Below are 21,298 nucleotides of genomic sequence, written 5' to 3' on the forward strand. Positions count from 1 at the left end.
ATATATATATATATATATATATATATATATATATATATATATATATATATATATTAAATAAACATATATATATAAATATATATACCACATATATAAATATATATTTGTGTGTTATATATTTATTAATACATTTTACATATATTTATATATGTATGTGTGTGTGTGTATTTTATATACATATATATATCCATCCATCCATTTTCCTGACCGCTCCTCCCCTTTCGGGGTCGCGGGGGTGCCGGAGCCTATCCCGGCTACTGATGGGCGAAGGCGGGGTACACCCTGGACAGGTCGCCAGTCTGTCGCAGGGCCTCAATCACACACACATTCACTCTCACATTCATACCTAGGGGCAATTTAGAGTCACCAATCAACCTATGAAGCATGTTTTTGGACGGTGGGAGGAAGCCGGAGTCCCCGGTGAAAACCCACGCATGCACGGGGAGAACATGCAAACTCCACACAGAAAGGTCCCAGCCGGGATTCGAACCCGGGCCTTCTCGCTGTGAGGCGAGAGCGCTAACCACTGCGCCACCGTGCAGCCCTTGACCCCAATCCAGTAATATATATCACTGAGTTTAAAATTAGATCAATCACAGTTTAAAAACAAATCAAACAAACAGACTTACATAATTGGAGTTGTCACTTCTTGCCATGTACTTGTGTCTGTGTTCTTGATGTTTAAGTCCAACCATAGGAGTATGAACGGTAACTCTTAGCGTCAGGTGTATGTGCGTGTGCCATGTGCACCTGACTATACTTGTCTTAATGTACCATTCAATAGATGCAATATATTCTCCATCATGCATTATTCAGATCTGAATCAGGCACTGTCATCCTGCTGAGGATTCTGCTCCCAAATTTAACAGCTTGGACAGGAATAGCCTAGCCAGCACATTGCTGTGATTCAGTGAGTTCCTTCTGCAAGCTGTCGCTGCTGTGTTGTAGCTAACTGACATGATCTGAACGCCTCCTGACCTTGTTTTATTTGATGGATGGTTGATCATGCTCCTTCAAATAACCTTTATTGTGAGTCTTTATTGGAAATCAAGGTCACAAACAATAAAGTAGTGCATAATAGTATATAAAAAAGTGCACCTAACAAAAGTTTCTAATATAGAAAAATATGTAGTATTATCATAAACCAAAAAATGTTTATTACTTTTTTACTGTATTCCATATTTTTGTATGAACAGAGGAAAGTAGCTATTTTAATAAAAAAAGTGGTTGGTTGCATAAAAATTTTAGATATTTAAATTGAAAGGATTTGTATAAATACAAATAGTATAGTAGTTGTAAAATTTATATATAAGATGTACAATAATCTCATAGTTTAAAATGTCATTTCAATTCTACTTGATCATTTATCACTATTTATTCTAAATTCACCTTAATTTTTATTTACTAAAATTATGCTGTTTCATCCTCCAGATTCTTTCAATCCATTCATTTTTGTAACTTTTCCTTCCTAGTATGTTTACATTTATTCTTTAAAGTTGCAATTGCTTCAAACCTCTATATTTTAAGACTATTAGATTGAGAATCCATTGTTTTTATGCAGCATCGAGGGTGAATTAAAGAATATTTGGAGCACTTTTTTAGCTTTACCTCTCATTTCATTTTGCTAAAGGGAAGATCATGTTTACAGTCAAAAATTTTGAGGAAGTCCTTTGAAACTGTCATAAACATTGACTCATGCGCTGCATTTTTAATGTCCACTGTCTACTGTTTTGGTGCGGAAGTACAAATCATTTTTTTGGTATTTTTATGTTTTGTAAAATAAAAGCACAGAATCTGTTTGCACCAAAAACTCTTCAAAGAAGTGGGCACCACTCACAGATTTGCAGTAAGGTTGTGTCATGTGCTTTTGTTGGTTGTCATCATAAACCATCAGTGATGTGCTGTTGCTGCATAATTGAAGCAATTGTGATAAACTGGAGAAGGCTGGAATCATTTACAGATGCAACCATGAGTTTATTTGCAGCATTTGTTTTAAGTTTGAGTGCAGATTTTTTATTTCTGTTTCGTATAAAAATGTAAACATTCTTGTTTGAGATCTGTAGAGTTTTCTTTGCAGTTTAAAGTGTATTTTACGAGAATTTTCAACTCTAATGCATCCTCCTCTGCATTTTTTTTTATTTAGCTGTAAACCTCTGCACACAATGCAGGAGCAGAAATGTTGTTTATGTCCTGAAGGCATAAACAGTCACATTCATGCTTGTAAAAAACAAAAAGCCAGGGCGTGCTTGTTACACTGCTTTAATGAAGCAATTCGGGTAAAATCAGAAATAAGAGGAGTGGGAGGCAACAACGCTCTTGATGTTATCTTCCACTGTTGTGTGAAGCTGCTCTTGCCTGAAGCCGAAATGTTGTCATGTCTTTATGGTGCCGAGATATTTCAAATTTCATCTCTGTTATATAACTTTGATGCACTTTTCAGGTGAAATATGTGGTTGTGCAGAAGCTACATTTTTACTTTAGCCCCAGCATCAATGGTGACCCTATCTGAGTCTGAAGTCTAAGTACACTGAAAATGAACATGCTGTTCTTTTGGCCATAATTTGTTTTTATTCCCATGAGATCACACACAAAACAAATGATATTCCAGGAATGAGAGACGAACTCTTTCTAAAGACATTGCACCAAATTTGAAATGTTATACACAGTAAGGTGCTTACAGATCACAGTGAAATTTAAAAAAAAGAACAGAGAGACAGAATCTGCATAAGTCCTTAGAGAAAATAAATACATTGAATTGGGAGAAGGAACTTTACATATCGGTAATCTCATTTTCTTTCACAAATAAATAACTTATATCGAGTACATTATCTGATAAGATATTGTAGAAACTTTATAACTTGCATGCCTAAAAATACCCTGTATTTGTTACAGTAATAAAGTGGCTTGATGAAGTGGGGAATAAGGCTTTAGTCATGCATGCAAGCTTCATGTCTTTTAAAGAGAGATAAAAAGGTCATGTTTCAGTCATGGCTTTCTTAGATAAAGTTTCAACCCAGCAAAGGCTATGAAACACAGCTTTATATACTTTAAAAAAACAAAGCAAAGAGGCTCAGAGCAACTGTATGTTACCAATTATAAGGCTAAGCTAGCAGTGGTCAATTTGGCATTTGTAAAGTGATGTCAACACTTGTAAATAAGTTTTGCATCTGCCAACATGCATCTGTAAAAATTAGAATCAGATTTGCTTTTGCAATACTAATTTGTCTTTCAGTAGAAAAGATTTGAGCATGTGGGATAAAAAACTGTAAAAAACGTTTTGCACACCAGCAAAAATGTCTTCTGTCTTCATTAAATTATGTTAGATGTTCAAAATAGCAAATATGTGAACCCACAATTTTAGTAAGTAATTAAGTAAACCTACACAAATCTACAGACAAAAACTTAAGCTACAACATTCCATTAGTGCTGATCCTTCATTTTGCAAATTTTTTCCCGTCAGTTGTCAATCAGCTACAGTTTTAGAGAAATTTGTGCCCAAAATCTGCTGTTCTTTTGCCTAAAAACCAAATTTATTTATTTTTTTTAGATATAAATAAAACACTTCCGGGCAATTCTTTGATATTAATTTATTGATGCCTCAAAAAACGACTATTTCAGTTAGAACAACTACTTCTTTTTTTTTTAATTGAAGGTTTTTCTGCCCGATAATCACAATTGCTAAGATAAAAAAGATCCACTTCAACAGGAAAAGAACAAGGAAGCACTGAGAAGATGGAGGATCCTTCTGTCATCTCTAGAAAAGCTGGAAAAATCTCAGATCTAAAGTCAGCTACTCCATTTATTATACATGTAACGTTAACCTTTTTGTTTCTTTTATGTTTGTGTTTTTGGACTATTCTGGTCCACACTTAGATGAATTTGTCATTTAGAATTGTTTGTGAAATTAAATTTGAAGTTGTTTTGTAAATAAATGTATTCATTGATTATTTAACTGAAGAAGTGATGGATCGGTTTCTATTCATCCAATCTAAACAGATCGATCAGTCTGAGGTATAATTGGATCAAATATCATGAAAACATCCTTTTAAAATTAGATAAATCCATAATTGGTCTTGGAAAACACCATCTGAATTGAGACATGGTAGGTTTATTTTAACATAACATAAAACGTCCAGCTGAAATCACAGTGGACAACGGACGGCAAAAGCTATTAATCCATCGTTTTGCTAAAAAATACTGAAACATTGGATAAATTAACAAAAGTTCTGTGACTTTTTACATTTAAAAATTATTAGTTTTCCTCAAATTTAAACGTTGAGTTGTTGTTTACTCAACTGAAAAATAAATTACTATAATATTTCTAAATGTTACAAATTACAGAACTTTTGTGAATTGATCCAATGTTTCACTTTTTACCACAACAGTCCAACGTGTGGAAACACTGAATTTAGCAAAGACGTGACCATACAGTAAATTGGTAAAATGTTCTTAAAAAAAAAAAACAGCGGGCTGAACTTTATCGAACTAAAACTGATTTACTATTAATTATTGTTTACTTATTTGTTTGTACACATGTTTAAAGAAAGAAATACAAGGAATCTGGAAAACTTCACCTCCACTGTTCAGTACCAGGTATTTGTTTTTGAGTCACACTGGTTGAAGTCGGTCCTGGATCCATTTTAGATCAGTGAATCGGATCATTCAAAATGATCCAAAATCAATTATGAATTGTTTTGGCAACCACAAATATGAATCAAATCATTAAAATTAATTTACTTTTAAATAAGGTCTACTCAACGAGATCGAATTGATGGACTCCTTTCTTTAGTTCAGTTCACTGCTGCCATAGTGGTGTGGTTTAAAGAGGAAATGGAAGTGGATATACTCCCATCGGTGTAACACTTTGCAATCTGATTGGCAAGTTAAAGAATGCATGCCAATGAGCAAGTTCATCAATTCAGACAGAACATTTGTGTCCAGAGTCCAAGGTTGAAAATGTTGCTTGTTTCTGTAGATCTGTTCAAGTGCAATTGTAGAAAACAACACATGTCCATGTTTGTGGTAATTAAAAGGCCTTAAAATGTTTCTTAAGACAGAAAGGATTTTTGGAATTGTGTTAATCATTTTTAAACTCGTGCTCTTGTATTTTTATAGCCACAAACCCAAGGACAAATAGGTTTTGAAAGAGCAAATTATAATATCGCACTTGCAAATTTTTCCATTGATACAACAAATTTGTTTGCTGATCCAAAACTGAATTGCAGATGTTGACATCACATTACAGCCCGAAAAATAATTGTTAAAGGTATATAACTCCATATTTAGATATCATCTCAAATCAGGGTGATATCCTAGAAAACGAATAAAGAAATTTTTGAAAGAAACCTCTTCTTAAAGTGCACATTGTTTTCCCAAATTCAGAAAAAAAAATCATGTAATTTTAAAAAAAAATATTCAACTAAATAAAAACAAACCCATAACATCTTTGACCCACTTTATTCCGTTGCTGAAGCAATTCAAATATCCGTAGCATAGTTTCTAAAAATGAGAAACAGTTGGCATTGTAGCCGAGAATAAACATTTCATACTTGAAACTACTTTGAAAGTGGCTTTAAACTAAGCCTGACATGCATCAGCCAGTTGCAGGAGTTTGATGGGTCACTGTGGAATACTGTCACAGTTAAGTGTGCTTTATGTCGGAGCCTTTGATGCAATGTATCTGTGAATGCATTGAAGACAAGAGCAGGATCTCTATCCAGTCAAAAGGTTTTTAAAGTAGACAGCTGAAAAAAAAGTCATTTTCCAACTAAGTCATTTCCTGTTATTAAAAACCCTGAAGATGCATATAAAACCAGATGCTAACATTGATGTTCTGTGCAGGGGGTCAGGACGCATTGGCAAACAATTAAACACAAGATTTAGGACAATCTGTTCATGATTAAATAATTTGAACGTATACTAAAACTGGGTGAGAAGAAGGGGTCAACAGCTTCCTCCCGCTGGTGGTGGTGTGTATTTTGGGTAGGATTTGTTACCGTGAAAAAAAGTACCACATGGTATTTTCGTGATAAATAGTAATTATTTTCCCATCTACTTTAACAACTTAACCCTTGTGCTATAGCATGGGGTCTAGATGACCCGACTCTATGGTGCCAAATCAGAATCAGCTTAAAGAGAATGAAAAAAAAGATTGAAAATTTGAAAAAAAAATTGAACATTTGAAAAACAGTATTGAAAACTTGAAAGTAATTTTGATAAATTAAAAAAAAAGTAAATTTAAAACTTGAATTTGAAAAAACTAAAAGTGTTACCAATTTAACAAAATAAATGTTTATTTGTAATTCCAACTTTCCTTTTTTTTGTTTTTCCCTTTTAACTTTCAGTTCTCTTGTTTTAAGTTTTAATTCAGAGTTTTCGCTACTCAGCTGATCTTAATTTTGCATGGGGGCGGGGCTTTGAGCTCATTGGCTACTAAGAAATTCAAAACAGCAGCTGTTACTAATGGATACATTATTTTTCAATTGGTAATTTTATAGTTTTTTTTAACTCAAGTTTTCAGTATTTTTTTGAATTTACGATATATGGTCAAAATTCTCGAGTTTTATATCAAGTTTCCTTTTTTTAACACATTTTCTTTTTTTTCAAATTTATAATGTCTTGTTTTCAGTTTAAAAAAATGTTTGTTATAATATGTTTTGAGTTATAAGGGTGGACAAGATTTTGTCTGCAATGGACACCAGTGAAGATAACAAATCCTTGAAAAAAAGTTCATTGCACTGTCTTTTAGGGTCCAGACGACCCCACTTTTAATCAGAGGTGTACGTTTTTTGTCATGCCGGTACCATTCTGTCATGTGTTATGCAGTGAAAACCGGCTGCACAGCTGATCTCTCCAGCCGGAGCGGCGTTCCACTTCCAATTCTTTTGCGTTCCGGCTTCCTTTCACCCCTGCTTTTAATATAAGCATGACTAGGGTAGCACAAGGGTAAAAAAAAAATGTAAGGGGAAGCTGGTGACTCCTGATTGGGGGAGGGGAGCACACAATGTTTTAGCTTCTGAAGCAGAACCTCAGTTCAAGGGTCCAGGTTGACCCATGGGAATATTCATAGAGCCACAGTGTGCCAATATGGCTTCCAGTTTCAAGTCATAGTTATTGATTACAGCTTAAACGGATGAGTCATAGCAGTAGATGGTCTTTAGAGCTATAAAGAGACAATCGTTTTCAGGTGAAGGTATAGATATTGCACATGTGTCTCTGTGTGTTCTTCCTTCACTATGAATCCCTCTAAGCTATAGGTTAAATAAACAAGGAAGTATTGCAATAATTTGGTGCTGGAGAAAACTGCTTTTGTCTACAAAAACTGCAATGAAAAAAAGTGGCCATTGATTAAGTCAAGCAGTATATTCTCCAGTTTTCTCTGGGTTTTTTTTTTTTTTGGCTGCTGTGGCGCTTCAGTCAGGCAGACTATCAGGAACAGGAAGCTCTGCCAAAGCGGCATTCGAGCCGTTGTTCTCTCCTATGTCACTCCATAAATCCACGTCCTCCCTTTCTCCATCCTGGTTTTGTGGATCCTGTGTTGACGGCGTTTCCAGTGAGTCAAAAGTATGCCCTTTAGGTTCAGGGCTAAGGAGCGGCAACTGTGGCAAAAGCGGCTCATCCCGATGCTTTGTGGCCAGCTCCTTGGCGCTGCAGCTGGGCGTGTTGGTCTCATAGACGTCGTGGAAGTTGTTGTAGTCTACCTCATAAAAGCCTTTCTCCAATGACAAAACTGGCGTAAAGCGGTAGCCCCATAGAACCTCAGTGTCCAGGTAGGAGCTTCTAGCCTGACAAGTCATTCCTGCACAGACATAGACAAGGAGATATGTTTCCATTCACACGTACACGCAAACACACACACAGTTTCAAAATGTTCCACACACACACATGACAAAGGAACAAGCATAAACAGAGACACACAAAGACAGGTGAGAAAGAGGAAGAGCAGTAACGGTTAATTATTCATGCATTTGAAGAACCCACAAAACCACTTATAGTTTTTTCAATACCTGCTTTGGTGACATCATAGCTGTTACACTAACACAAACAACTACTTACATTTTCTTTTTAGCATGTTAGCAAACGACTCTAAAGATGAAAAACAAATTTGTCATGCGGATCACCTCTAACCTTTTAACGCTGGAGATGTTGCCAGCGACACCTAAATAAAACATGCTCTTTGACATACCACAATTCAAGGTTCACACTGAATGAGAAAGTGCCGCAAAGCGGAGCGGATTGTCCGCGGCATCCGCTCTCTCCTGGATTTGTCAATTGAGGTGTTTTATTAAGAAAAATAGGTTAAATTTCGAAAATAAACCAGATTTTCTTATGTATTCTGATATAACTTCCTGCCAGAATTGATGCAGATCGCTCTCAAAATAGACCAGATGGTGAAACAATCCACCGCACGACACGAGCCACAACATAAGGTTAACAAAGGCGAAAAATTGAAGCCGCCTATGTTCCGCCCCTCTTCGTAGCGTTTCCACGTCCAGTGTGAACCAGGCATGACTCTTCACCAGTTAATGGAAATCAGCTGATTCTGACACAGAAAAAAGCAGCTTTATCAGCTTTGCACCGATATGCAACACGCACTACCAACGTGAAAAGTGGGTAACAGTGCAAAGCTAGTTTTCTTTGTAACAGAGTCAGCTTTTCTCTGTTGGAGTATAAGCACTTTATTGTACGGTAGGAGTCCCTAAACTATGGCACGAGGATTTTCTCAATCTGGGACCCACATAGAACATGAATTTTTATTCCAGCCTTCTGTAGTCTGAACTATGACAGGAGAGGACAGATCATTTATTGGTTTATTTTAAAAAAAGTTTTTGTATTATTTTTTTCTACAGAAATAACTTATTTTAAAAAATTAGTAATGTATGGCTTTCTTGAAAACCATAAATGTTTATTTTTTTGCTATGATGACATGCTTTTTCTGTTACACAGAAATACATCTGATAAGAAAACAGTTCTGTTGCCCTCACAAGAAAACGTTAGGGGACCCCTGTTGTAAAGTGTTGTGCTTTTCTCTGCTTTAGTCAACTGGAATTATGTTAATTGGGTACACAGATAAAGAGCTAGAGAAGTCAAAAAAATGTCAACATTGACGATGAAACTTTATTGTTAAAGGGTCATTTAAATGTTAATGTGAGTATCATAAATCTAGAGAATCACAAAAAAATTGTTTTGAAATTTTTGTGTTTTTTTACATCAAAACCAATAAAAGTGCTGAGAGAAGAAAGGGCCTTCTGGCTGACAATAAAGCAGCTTTTCCACCTATTCTTATCTGAAGCTATGGTGGGACACTGGGCTTTTATTGTAGTCTTAGGTTTAACATTGTTTGATAAAGGTGAGTTTTTTCTTAGATCAAATGTTCCAGGGGTGTGGAACTCAAGGCCTGAAGTCCTGCTGTTTTTTTTTTTTTTTTTAAAAAGCCCTCCCTTCTGCTGATTACCTGGACCAGGTGTGTTTTACCAACACAAAGCTAACGGCAGTTTAGCTAGAAAACATATAAGACAATGGCCCTCGAGGCCTGGAGTTTGACTCCTGTGGTTTAGGACATACCATCTTGGTTAGACAATATGTAAACAGTTACATTTTGTATTTATTAAACACAGTTTTTGCTAAACATGAAATTTTTTTGTTACTAGCTGATACTCTTCACAACTGTCATTTTGGTTCAGTGCGGATGTTTTAGACCAAACTGAGGAAGATTTTTAAACTGAACTTTTAGAGCCAGGGATATTGTTTGTAGGGAATGGACTTAGAGAAATACAATAAAAAAGCTGCACCTAATTGTGCAATAAAATGCTATGTCAAAGTTTTTCTGAGGCTGTCAGAAAGGCCAGAGTAACCCAAAAAAACACTTATAACCAAGGCTAAGTCTGAACGCACAGACTGAACCTTGAAGTAGATGGGTCACTGCAAATTAGCATCCAGTGTAACTCCTGTCAACTGGGAAGAAGAAACTGATTCTACACTGGCACAAAAAAAAAACTTCAGGGTCTGTCCTTTTGAGAGTGGATTTCTTTGGAGACTTTGAGAAGAAAACAACAAGACTCCATTCAGGTTTCTTGGGTTATGAACAAACGTTCAAGGCCTGACTAACGAAACAGTTCTTATGCTTGGCATCACAAGCAGGTCTAACTAAGTGGAGGAAAATTTGCTGTTCTGTACCTTAGTGTTTAAGGTTCGATGCTAATGGAGCTTAATTATTATAGGGCTGGGTATCGATAATAATTTTGAGAAACGATTCGATTCACAAGAGCCTGGATCAATTTGATTTTGTATTTTTTCAATTCTTTCCACCATCTCAGTTCAATTCGATTCAATTTACTTTTGAGTTTACACATTTAGACACATTTGTTCAGAAAAACATTGATAATCCACTATATTTTTAAAACACATTTATAATAATCTGATACGGTTCACATACTGTAAAATGTATTAGTGTAACAATGAGATTGTTAATATCATACAGTGTTACATGGATTATCTAAAGGAGAAGTTCTAACAAAAATTTTCATATTATTAACATTGTAAACATTGTTCTGTTTCCCTTGGAGGATGGTTCAGTTTGGCCACTAGGTGGAGCTTGCGCTGTATCTGTACACTTTTTTTGAAGAAGAATAAGCAAAGAATGAGCAAAAAAACAATGTTTTAGACCACAAATAGTTACTTTAAAAAATATTTCCTCAGAAGAGTTTGGGAAATTCATACCTGTGAAATTATGAAGATGTTCATTCAATCAGCAATGCATGTGTAGGTCGACTGAGCGTTAGCATTACCTGTCCTATGGGGAATTCCATTTAACGTTAGCATCAAGCTAGCGGACTTCAGCATTATGCACTAGATTGATCTCTGTTCTTATGAATCAATTATTGATTTATTAAGCTTAACTCAAGTCAAATTGATTTTATCAACCCAGCCCTAAATTATTATAGCTTTGCGTTAACGCAATAACCAAAAGATTTGCTTTACAGAAGCATCTATTGCTGCACATGAATCTGTAGATTTGCTGCATCCATTGGAGTTCAATGTCTACAAAAATGAAGATGAGTCACAAGTGCAATGTATGTCAGACAGCTGGGGGTAACCCTTTCCTTTCAGAGGTCTCTGAAGTTTAGACTGCTCTGTGGTTTGGGAAATACCAGAAAAACAAAGAGGCATGTGGCCTAAAGCTTTTAGACATCACTATACATGACTCAGGACAGGAAGAATAAATCTACATCAAACTATGTATCTTTCTGTTTTTTTGAAAATATGTAAACAAAAAAATACCATTTTATCTTATTTTTAGCTACAGGATAAAAAAAGACCACTATGCAGCTGTCACAATTGTACTGAGCTCACTGCAAGACAGCACAACATGTTCTTGAGTCAAATCTTGGCTGTCTTTACTTAACTTTCTGCACATCTTTACTTTAAATTGACATTTTCAAAGAAAAATTATAGAGTGTGTGCAATGAATTAAAAACACAGTTTTTTAAGTTATAATAAATCTATGGAATCAATACTTTGAACTTTGAAACAATCTGAACTTTCAATTTATCGTAGTTAAAAGAATAATAATAAGAAGAAAAACTTTTCTTAGTTGTTAACTAGATCATAAATAAATGCTGTGTAAGAAAAAGTTTTTTACTGCACCTGCACTTTGGGTTGTTTTCACTGAACAAGCATTTTCCATTTTCTCAAACTTTCCTTTCTGTCAACCATCACCCACTTTTACACCTGAACTTTAAATTCACCTGTCAGTCAGACCAAGGTTGACACTAACTTGGCTTCAACAGTGAAGGCTACACAAAGGAGATCACTATTGCATATATATATATATATATATATATATATATATATATATATATTAACATGTAAAGATGTCTAATTCAAATATTATTAGTTGGTTACAATTTAGAAATTGATCAATTATTCTAGAACTGTATATTTAGTTCACAGTAATATGCAGTACTGATCTTTTCCTTTTAACTTGAGTTTGTAAATGTTTGTAGTTTTACTTAAAGTTTTAAACCCTTAACACCTGAATTTATTCCCAGCTATGAAAAAAAGATATTCACTTTTGTTTTTGCTTTAAAGTAAATACTACATTTAGGTAATTTTATAGCTAATTTGGTTTGTCGCATATTCGAGACAACAGGCATTAAGCGGTTAAACATCATAGATTGAACATAAAATTTGCATCAACATTCAAAAGTTTTACTTAAAAAATAATCTAAGATTGAAAGTGAACTGTTGTGTCGAAAATGTTGGATGCACAAACCTTATTAAACTGGTTTTCAAAGGCTACTTTTACATTTTTACTTTGGAGCTGGCCCAGATAAGGTAAAGTCCTATCAAATCAGTAGAATTCCTTCTTGAAGACAATATTCAGGCAACCCCAGCAGACATCTGTTTACACAGCAAAAAAACTGGTGCTTTGGGGATTCTCAGAAAAGGCACTAGGTCTTATTTAGTGTATAAATACTTTTTCAGTAAAATAAAAGTACTAGGGGTGAACCCACCATCCTCCATTCAAAAGTGTTTAATGGTGAAAACAGAGTTTGTTGAGGGCAACAACAAAGAACATTACTGGGTACTTGGCACTACTAAAGGAGGGACAATATTACAACTAACTACACCTTAGTCTAATGTTTTGTGAACAAAAAGTCTGTTTGTATAAAAAAGGACCTTGATTGTGATTAAATGTATATTTTCACAATTGAATCCTTATGAATAAAATGTAAACACTTTTGTGGTGCAGTCATAAAATGAAGAATAATATTTCTTTTAATCGCGGCTCTATATCTGGATTGTACCATTACGGCTTTGGGCTCAAACTCATATATAGTCGTTGTTAGCTGCACTTCTATATGAAAACGTCTGTGTGAAGTTAATGAAGAAAGCAGGAATGCAGTAAAGGAAAAAAAAAAAAAGATTGAGAACAAATGTATTCACTGCAAAGCAAAAACATTAATTTTCTGCCTTCAACTGCACTTTTTTTTTCAATAATAAAATTTAATAAAGTTTCTTGTGGCGACCATAAAACCACATTTCATATTTGAGTTACAAGGCTGAATAAAATTGATTCAAAGTTACCTTCTTAATTCACTTTGTCGCGATCTGCTGCATATCTACTTTATGAGAATACAAATGTGCAAAAATGCTTTTATATTGAGTTTGTTTCTGATTGAGCTAAAAGAAAATCTGACTCCAACAGCAAAATGTGTTTTTTAAGAGACTGGGCCCTCAAAAAATCCGTAATATTCCAACCCTGAACACTGGGTCAACTGAAAACTTTCACACCTTGGGTAATTTATTGGAAATTACCAAAATTTGAATTTGAAAATGATAAATGAAGAAAAATACAATAATAATAATAAAATAACATTGGATGTTTGTCCCACAGGACACAGAACTAATGCAGCCTAATATATTATCCAGTAAGGCTGCAGCTTACTTCACCTTTTTCTTCCTTTCGTATAGGTACCACAGTGTAGTGCTCTATGACTAAAAACTTACACTTTTAGAATGGCTTTTAATGCTCAGTAGTTGGTTGTTTTTATTTTCTTTTACTTGTTTTATCTTATTTATCTTTCATGTATTTTATTTTTGACTCCTTTTTGTAATTTTATGTTGTTTTTCATTTTGTTCTTAATTTGCCTAAATATTACATTTTGATACTTTATTTTATTGTGAAGCACTTTGGTACTCCTAAAAGAATTTTACAGTGCTACCTAAAAAAAAGAAAAAAGTTTCATTTATGCTCTGTGTTGTGCAAGTTATTTTTAACTTCTAATGTCCTACAAATTACTTAGTAATGTTACTAAAAAAGATTCCCATACCAAAATCTAGCCACAAAGTTGGTTACATTTAGTTGAGGGCAATATAGCATAATAATTCAGTTTATTTTTTAATTAACTGAAAGTATGAAGAAGAGAAGGAGGATGAAGCAGGAGCTTTAGACAGTTAGAGTCAATAAGGTTAAAAGTTTCTTTACAATGACGTTTAGGCTACCCACTTATATGAATTCAAATAAAATAATTAAATACATTAGAGAACAAACAGAAAACCTTTTGAATATTTGCCTCAGAAAGGATAAAAAAACCCCAGATAAGATAAGTTTATTTAGAAAAAATTACCAATGTATGGGTCTGTGAAACCCAACAACAATTAAGGTTAAAATAAGAATAAATAAATAAAATGGAACAGCACTGTACAAAAACTATGTTTAAAAAAAGGAAAATAAAAAGAAACTCAAAATGTAAAATTCTTTTTTATGTTTGACAGAAGCTTGTATGATTTTCTTTCAAAATAAAAGACGCCTTGTGCCAAACCGGATCATAACAGCTCTGGACAGCATGTGCTTTAAACTAATGGAAGATCCGACTTTTTCTTAAGTTTTGCTCAGTATTTGATATAGGTGTATTCTAGAGGAAGAATAGAGCAAACAAAACCTTTACAAGTCAGCAGGGATGTAAAAACCTTTAACATTGTTTATCTTGGAGGTGCACCTCAGCCATAAATGTATAAACATAACTATTCTAAATTAAATAAGTGCTAATTTAGTAACACTACTTGATTTTTTTTTTTTTTGCTATAGCCGCAGAGAGCCACTATGGAGAGGTAAAAGAACCGCAGGCTGCAGAATCCTCTTGTCCTAGTCTGTTACAATTTACTAAACTTATATGAAGAATATATCCCAAAAAGTATGGTATTGCTTTACACTGATACAATCATAGCAAACAGTAAAATGTTGTGTAGAACATTCCTTTAGTTACTCCCAACCAAGATGCTGACCCATGTTTTCACTCACGTTCTCAGTAATGGAGGGAGGAAGTTTGCATGACTCTGACCTAAATGTTAAGTAAAAATAAACACTGTTATGTTATGTTTCTGCCATATACTTACAGCTTTGAGTCTGTAGGCTTTGTTATTTTTTATTGATTTTTTTTTCAAAGTGTGCACACTGCTGCCTCGAACCTCCTTAACAAGTTACAAAAAAAGTTGCTTCAGTGATCAATAAGTTACACATTCATTAAAAAAAACAATCTGTTATAAAGTGTTCAACCTAATAATGAGAAGATTTAATGAAAATATTTATCTATGAAGAACAATTTTAATTGAAAAAAAAAGAATCTTTTTGGTAGACTGGATTTGTAAAGGAAGGTTGTTTTAAAATCCCAAATCAATAATGTATAAAGTGCTGAGAGGTGGTTGTGGTGGAAACAAAAGCACCACTCTAAACTGCCTATTTGCTAAGCATAATGCCTCAAATAGACCACTTAGCAAGCGCTGTTAGTCCTCCTTCAAAGTTCTTCAAAATCCTTTAATCAATGTCTCTCTTGGTTGCTTTGATGGACACTAAATGTTTCTTTCCTCTGAGCCAAACAGTCACAGCAGATTCAGTCAGGATTCCACATCTGTGGTAGTCTTTAGTAGTATTTTAAAGCTATTTTTTTTTTTTTTTTAAGAAAAAGCTTAAACGTTCATTGTTGAGTTTTGATAAGTTTATTTGGACAAACATGTCAAAATCACTTTGTGAATTTAATATAGAAAAGTAGGCTATATTTTGTGGCTCCGTAACCTCTCCAGGGTGAATCCTCCCTTCACTCAACAATAGCTGGGATAGGCTCCAGCAACCACGTGACCCCCAAAAGGGATGAAGGGTAAAAAAGCTGTCATATCTACCAGATTGAATACTTGATTAACATAATTGTTTTTTAATTAAATTGGTCATCGATTGTCTTATTCACTCTTAGAAAATACTCGCTCAGTGTCAAACAATCTTAGCTCGTTGATGTTAGCATGTTGATGCAATAAACGAAATATTCATTGTTTTCAACAGATAAAGTTACTAAAATAGCATTACAAATGATAACTTTTTACAAGATTAAATGAACTAAAATGAACCACCCTCTGAACTGATTATTCACAAGATGTGATTTGAGCCCAGATCCAATCAAAAACCTGTTGTGTCATAAAGTTGTTCGGTTTAAAAGCCTCGTCTTGTGGTGGCCATGATGATGAAAAACATCCAAACGAAAAAAAAAGAAAGAAATCACCTAATCACTGATGATTTTTACAGTGTTCATTATTAATCACTTCTGGTTGAAAGCACCTAAAAACCCATCCATCCATCCATTTTCTTAACCGCCGCGTCCCTTTCGGGGTCGCGGGGGTGCCGGAGCCTATCCCGGCCGCTGATGGACGAAGGCGTGGTACACCCTGGACAGGTCGCCAGTCTGTCGCAGGGCACACCTAAAAACCCTATGAGAAATTGATGAATGTTTTTCATTTTTGTAATTATAATAATAATAATAATAATAAACAATAATTTAATAGGTCTTTAACCCTAGAGTACTATCACCGGGTGAATTCACCTGAGTAAAAGGGTTTACATGATTTTCAATATGTTTCTTTTTTTCTGAGTTTCATGGGTCCCTGGATAAAGTCTTACATATCACAAGTCTCCAGCGTAATTTTTTTTTTTTTTTTTTAGGAATTTTTTGTTTCCAAATTCTTGGTCATTTACTAGCATGATTTTAGGAACTTCCTGTTTACATTTAATATTTTGTTACATAAACCTCAGTTGAAAATAAAAGAAAACCACAATAATTTATCAAATTTTTTCATATTTTTACAAATTTTTGTGACAAATACTTTTTACTGGGCAAAAATTACCCAGAAAAAAAGTGAGTGTGTAACTTTTTATAGCAAAAGAAATATTCTGATCTGTCACCTTGATCCACTGACAACAAAAGGATGCATGACGTCACCGCCGCATCCTACGAAACAAACAGTGGTGCCTGAGTCTAGTACACAGCAATGTGTACAGGCATCAAAACGACCTCTCGTATTATTTAAACACAAAGAAAAGAGGAAGTATACATCAAGGCCGCTTCCCATTCACACCTGAACGGGTCTTACCTACACCACAGTGAGGCCATTGAGTTGATAATAAAACAATGCATATTGAAAATATTACAAAAGTTGAAATTGCTCTATTTTCTTATTTTGTGACTCTTAGAAACAAATAAAAAATCAAACTTTAAAGTCATGGAAAAATAAGCATTTTGAACTGTAGGAATCAGCTAAAGTTGTTTGTTGACTGGTTCAAAGTCTAGTTTGAATGAGACAATAAAAATGGAAATGCTTTGGCCACAATTTATGACTTTTAGATTAATTACTTCTCTATTGAGCTAAATAGTGCTTGATGGCCTAAAAAAAAAAAAAAAAAACTTAGTGGAACTTTACAGAAACACCCAGTCATGTGCGTCTCCATAAATGTAACCAGCCTGGAGCTTGGCCTCAATACCTAAAACAAAGGCTTGTGGTGTGGGTAGCTAAACTTCATCCATTTGGAACTAAACAAAATCAATGACATAACCTTGAAGTAGCAACAATGGGGATGAGGGTTACTGTGAGTACAAAGAAACATGAGGGTGCTTGCAAAATGATTGACATGAGCAAAAAAATAAAACTGTGGACCCTATGTTGGCCAGTTGTAATGATAGTGAAGTAAAAATCTTCCCTTGAAGTTCCTTAGTGGTTTTAGAATTACAAAAGTTTGAATTATGAGTTTAGTTTTACCGTCTATGTATTAAACCTTTTATGTCTCACAATACTATTCCATAATTTTTCCTTCCAATAAGCATTCCAACTCTTTTTTTTTAATCACTTTAACCCATTAACACTACAACTTTAGTTCCAATGTTGACATTCTTTTGACTACTTAAACTCTTAAAGTGTTTACAAAATTAACATATAATTCCAGCAGAAGCACCCTTGACCTAATATGCAACACAAAGTGTTTGCGCAGTAGACGTAAATCAGCTTATTCAGTCGCAGAGAAAAGTGGCTTTGCACCATCGTCAAACATTTAATAGTGTGTTGCACAACGGCGAAAAGCCAGAGTAAAGAGATGTTTTTCTCTGCTTCAGAATCAGCTGGTTCCTGTAGATGGCACAAACCAGGGGTGGGTAAACCACGGCCCGTTAAACAGTTTAATCTGACCCATCAAACTGGAATAAATGATTTTCCAATATTAATGTTTTATTTTTCTTGTAGTTCCAGTGTCTCCCCACAGATGGCGCACTACAAATAAATTCACATTTGTTCATGTAGTGTTAAAAGATTTGTTGTTTTACTGAAATTCATGCATGATTTCTGAGTCGGACAGTCATTTTACAGGATACCGTATTTTCTGGACTATAAGTATAAATTGCACCATTTGACAATCTATATGAAAAAAAGACGTGACTTCTGGTCGAGAAAATACGGTATTCCAACACCACTTGAAGACAACATTTGGCTGAGTTTGAGTTTTTCCCTAAGTGACGTCGACCCATTGGTGAAAATGGCACATTTAAAGTAATTTTCAATGAAGATTAAGGCCTGTTTTTGTCCAGATCCTGTGTTATTTCTGTCTTTTACAATGTGAATTACCAAAGCGCGACAGGAATAGGCTCCTCTTCTGGTTCTTCTGACAAATTTTAGAACCCTTTGTGGTACACAAGTAAGAAAGTTTGATTGGCACAAATAGTTGAAGAGTTATGGTATGTCAAAGATCATGAATAATTTAGGAGTCACTGGCGATATCTCCAGTGCTAAAGGGTTATTGTGAGTTGCCCCTACCTTTAGCTTCCCTATCTGTTTATACATCTTCTAATGCAGGGGTGTCAAACTCGATCGCACAGGGGGCCAAAATCCAAAACACACCTTAGGTTGCAGGCCGAACAGGATAAACATTTATTGAAAAATTAAATTCTTAAAACTTTAAAAATGTAACTTCTCAACATAAATATGAAAAAAGGGAAGGAATATTATTCCAGAATAAATCAACTTGAGCCTTAAATAACTTTCAAAATGTACTCTTTTTAAAAATATTTTTTGTCAAAATTAAACAAGTTAGAAATAAGCGCAAGATAACATTGGGCTATTAATGAGAATAAAATAAAATGATCTGGAGGGCTGGGTATAATTACCCAAAGGGCCGGATCTGGCCCCCGGGCCTTGACTTTGACACGTGTCCTAATATGTTTTGCTAAAATACATTTTATTCACATGCTCTCCCATTGCGTTTTCTTTTTGTCTTCAACCTTTCCTTCACCCCCCTCCCCCCCAACCTCCCCTTCATACCTGTGGCCTCCACCATGCCCTCAAGGATAACCACAATCTCGAACTCCTCCTTCTCCATTTGCGCCATTGACAATTCCCAGAAGGGGCTCTTCTCATTAATCTCATGAGAGATGATCAGCGGTGACACCAAGAACAGTCGGTCATCCCCGGTGTCAAAGCCAATGTTGATGTCAGTCTGGTTGAGCGGGATGAACTCCCCCTCTTTGGTCTGCTGCGAGCGGATCAGCTTTGCTCGAATTGACGCCTCCACAATGTGAGAGTTCCTCAGGTCCCCCACGCGAAACATCAGGCACATCTTGTTATCCCGCACCGAAATGACAGCATTGTGCGAGAACATCAAAGTCTCTGCGCGGTTCTTTGGCTGTGAGATCTTGACAAACATGCAGCCTACCATCATGGCGTTGACAATGGAACCCAAGATGGCTTGCACTAAGAGCAGTATAATACCTTCAGGGCATTTTTCTGTGATGACACGATAACCATACCCTATGGTGGTCTCCGTCTCTATTGAGAAGAGGAATGCTGAGACAAAGCTGTTGAGGTTCTCCACACAGGGGGTCCAGCCCTCCTCATCACCATGCACCAGATCTCCACGGATGAGTGCAATCAGCCACCACAAAAACCCAAAGAAAAGCCAGTTCACTATATAGACCAGCGTGAAAATTAAGAAGCTAAAACGCCATCGTAGGTCCACCAGTGTCGTGAACAAGTCACTGAGGTAACGGTAGGTCTCCTGCACGTTTCCATGATGTACATTGCACTTGCCATCCTTCTGCACGTACCGCTGTCTCGGCTTCTTTACAGGGTCAGAAATCAAGTGGGTTCGATCAGTTGATATCTGAGGCTCTCTTAGATGTTTGGGGAGCTTCTTCACCTACAAAGACGACAAAAGAAATCAAGGAAAAAAATCTGTTAAAGGAGAAATAATATTCACCAATAAAAAGAAGAGAAAGCATTTATTTTCACCAGTGCCATTTTCTCGTGCGCAGTCTCATGTAAATTAGATTATCAACACAGCTGTTGAGACTTACACTAAAAGATGAATTTGCATGCAACTTGAGTGTTTTAATTCCAGAATTTTAGCCTCCAGCAAGAAAAATGAATCAAGAGGAATGAAAAAGTCCCTTCTACAGACTGCTTGACACTGGTGTTGCAGTGTCAGTCTATGCACGTATTCAAGACACCGAGAAAGGACACAACATGAACACAAGGACATCCAGGTCTTTGTCCACGTTGGCCCTGCTCCAGTGAGGCGATCAGGCTCCACAGCTGTGTCCTGCCTCCTTCCCTGTCCTCTGTGTTTTCTCCCCTTGCACATTACGGGACACTGGAAACAAATCATTGACCTTTTCATGGTAAACTTTGATGCTATTCTTGTAAGTGAACCCATAGAGACTAAAACGTTCATAAATCGACAACCCCACTATCAAATTGTCTTTATTTTTGCTCCAGTGCTACAGAAAAATATTTCAAAGAAAAGCTCCCAAACATCATTCTACTGTTCTCGCCCTGACAGTTTCTCTGTGTTTTGATGAATGTGATTACTGCTGAAACTTTGTATATAATAATAGAAACTATGACGTGTTTGAAGTTTATTTGACTGGAAAGGCTGTCGGTTAAAAATCCGATCTAGAACTTTTTTGTTAAAAGTAGTTTCTCTGAGATGTCAGGAGCTGTTTCACCTCTCTTTTGCACACAGTGCAGCAAATTTAGTTAGTACTGCATTTAATACATTTTTTTTGTTTGTTTGTTTGCTTTTACCTGCGTGGCAAGGTATGATCATCCAGCAAAATAGGTGTAAGTGGAAAGTGTAAGCTTGGTATTCTCCATCCATCTGAACTGACTCCATTTGACTGAATCTAATCGACTTCAACACCAACACAATGTTAAAAGTTTTGAAAGAACCTAAAGCTCTATAATTTAAATTCCTTTTGAAAGCATTTATTTTAAAATCCTTTTCAATGTTGTGCATAATTAAGGACATATTCTTTGATTGGCAGGTGGCTGGACTAAAGAAAATAAGCATTTCTCTTTGTCCTGCCCATAGCACCATATTTGGTTTATTGTTGGCTTGAGTCAGTAGGCAATAAAATAGTTAAATTGGATTTTCTGATTTTTTTTTAATTTTATTATTATTTTAGTTGTTTACTATGAATAATAGCACGTT

At 35.3% G+C, this 21,298-nt stretch overlaps 1 protein-coding gene across 1 annotated transcript in view; it reads right to left on the minus strand.

Moving 5' to 3' along the window:
• Positions 1 to 6,314: 6,314 nt before the first annotated feature.
• The window catches only part of kcnj5 (potassium inwardly rectifying channel subfamily J member 5), a 36,576-nt gene continuing 21,592 nt past the window's right edge, over positions 6,315 to 21,298 (minus strand). Inside the window, exons 3-4 of the mRNA XM_024277968.2 lie at positions 19,132 to 20,005; positions 6,315 to 7,798 (exon numbers count right to left, since the gene is read on the minus strand). Coding sequence (XP_024133736.1) covers positions 7,413 to 7,798; positions 19,132 to 20,005 — 1,260 coding nt within the window. The 3' untranslated portion in view covers positions 6,315 to 7,412. The remainder of the gene's footprint in view (positions 7,799 to 19,131; positions 20,006 to 21,298) is intronic.

This window comes from Oryzias melastigma, linkage group LG13 (assembly GCF_002922805.2).
Source record: "Oryzias melastigma strain HK-1 linkage group LG13, ASM292280v2, whole genome shotgun sequence".
NCBI classification, from domain to species: domain Eukaryota; kingdom Metazoa; phylum Chordata; class Actinopteri; order Beloniformes; family Adrianichthyidae; genus Oryzias; species Oryzias melastigma.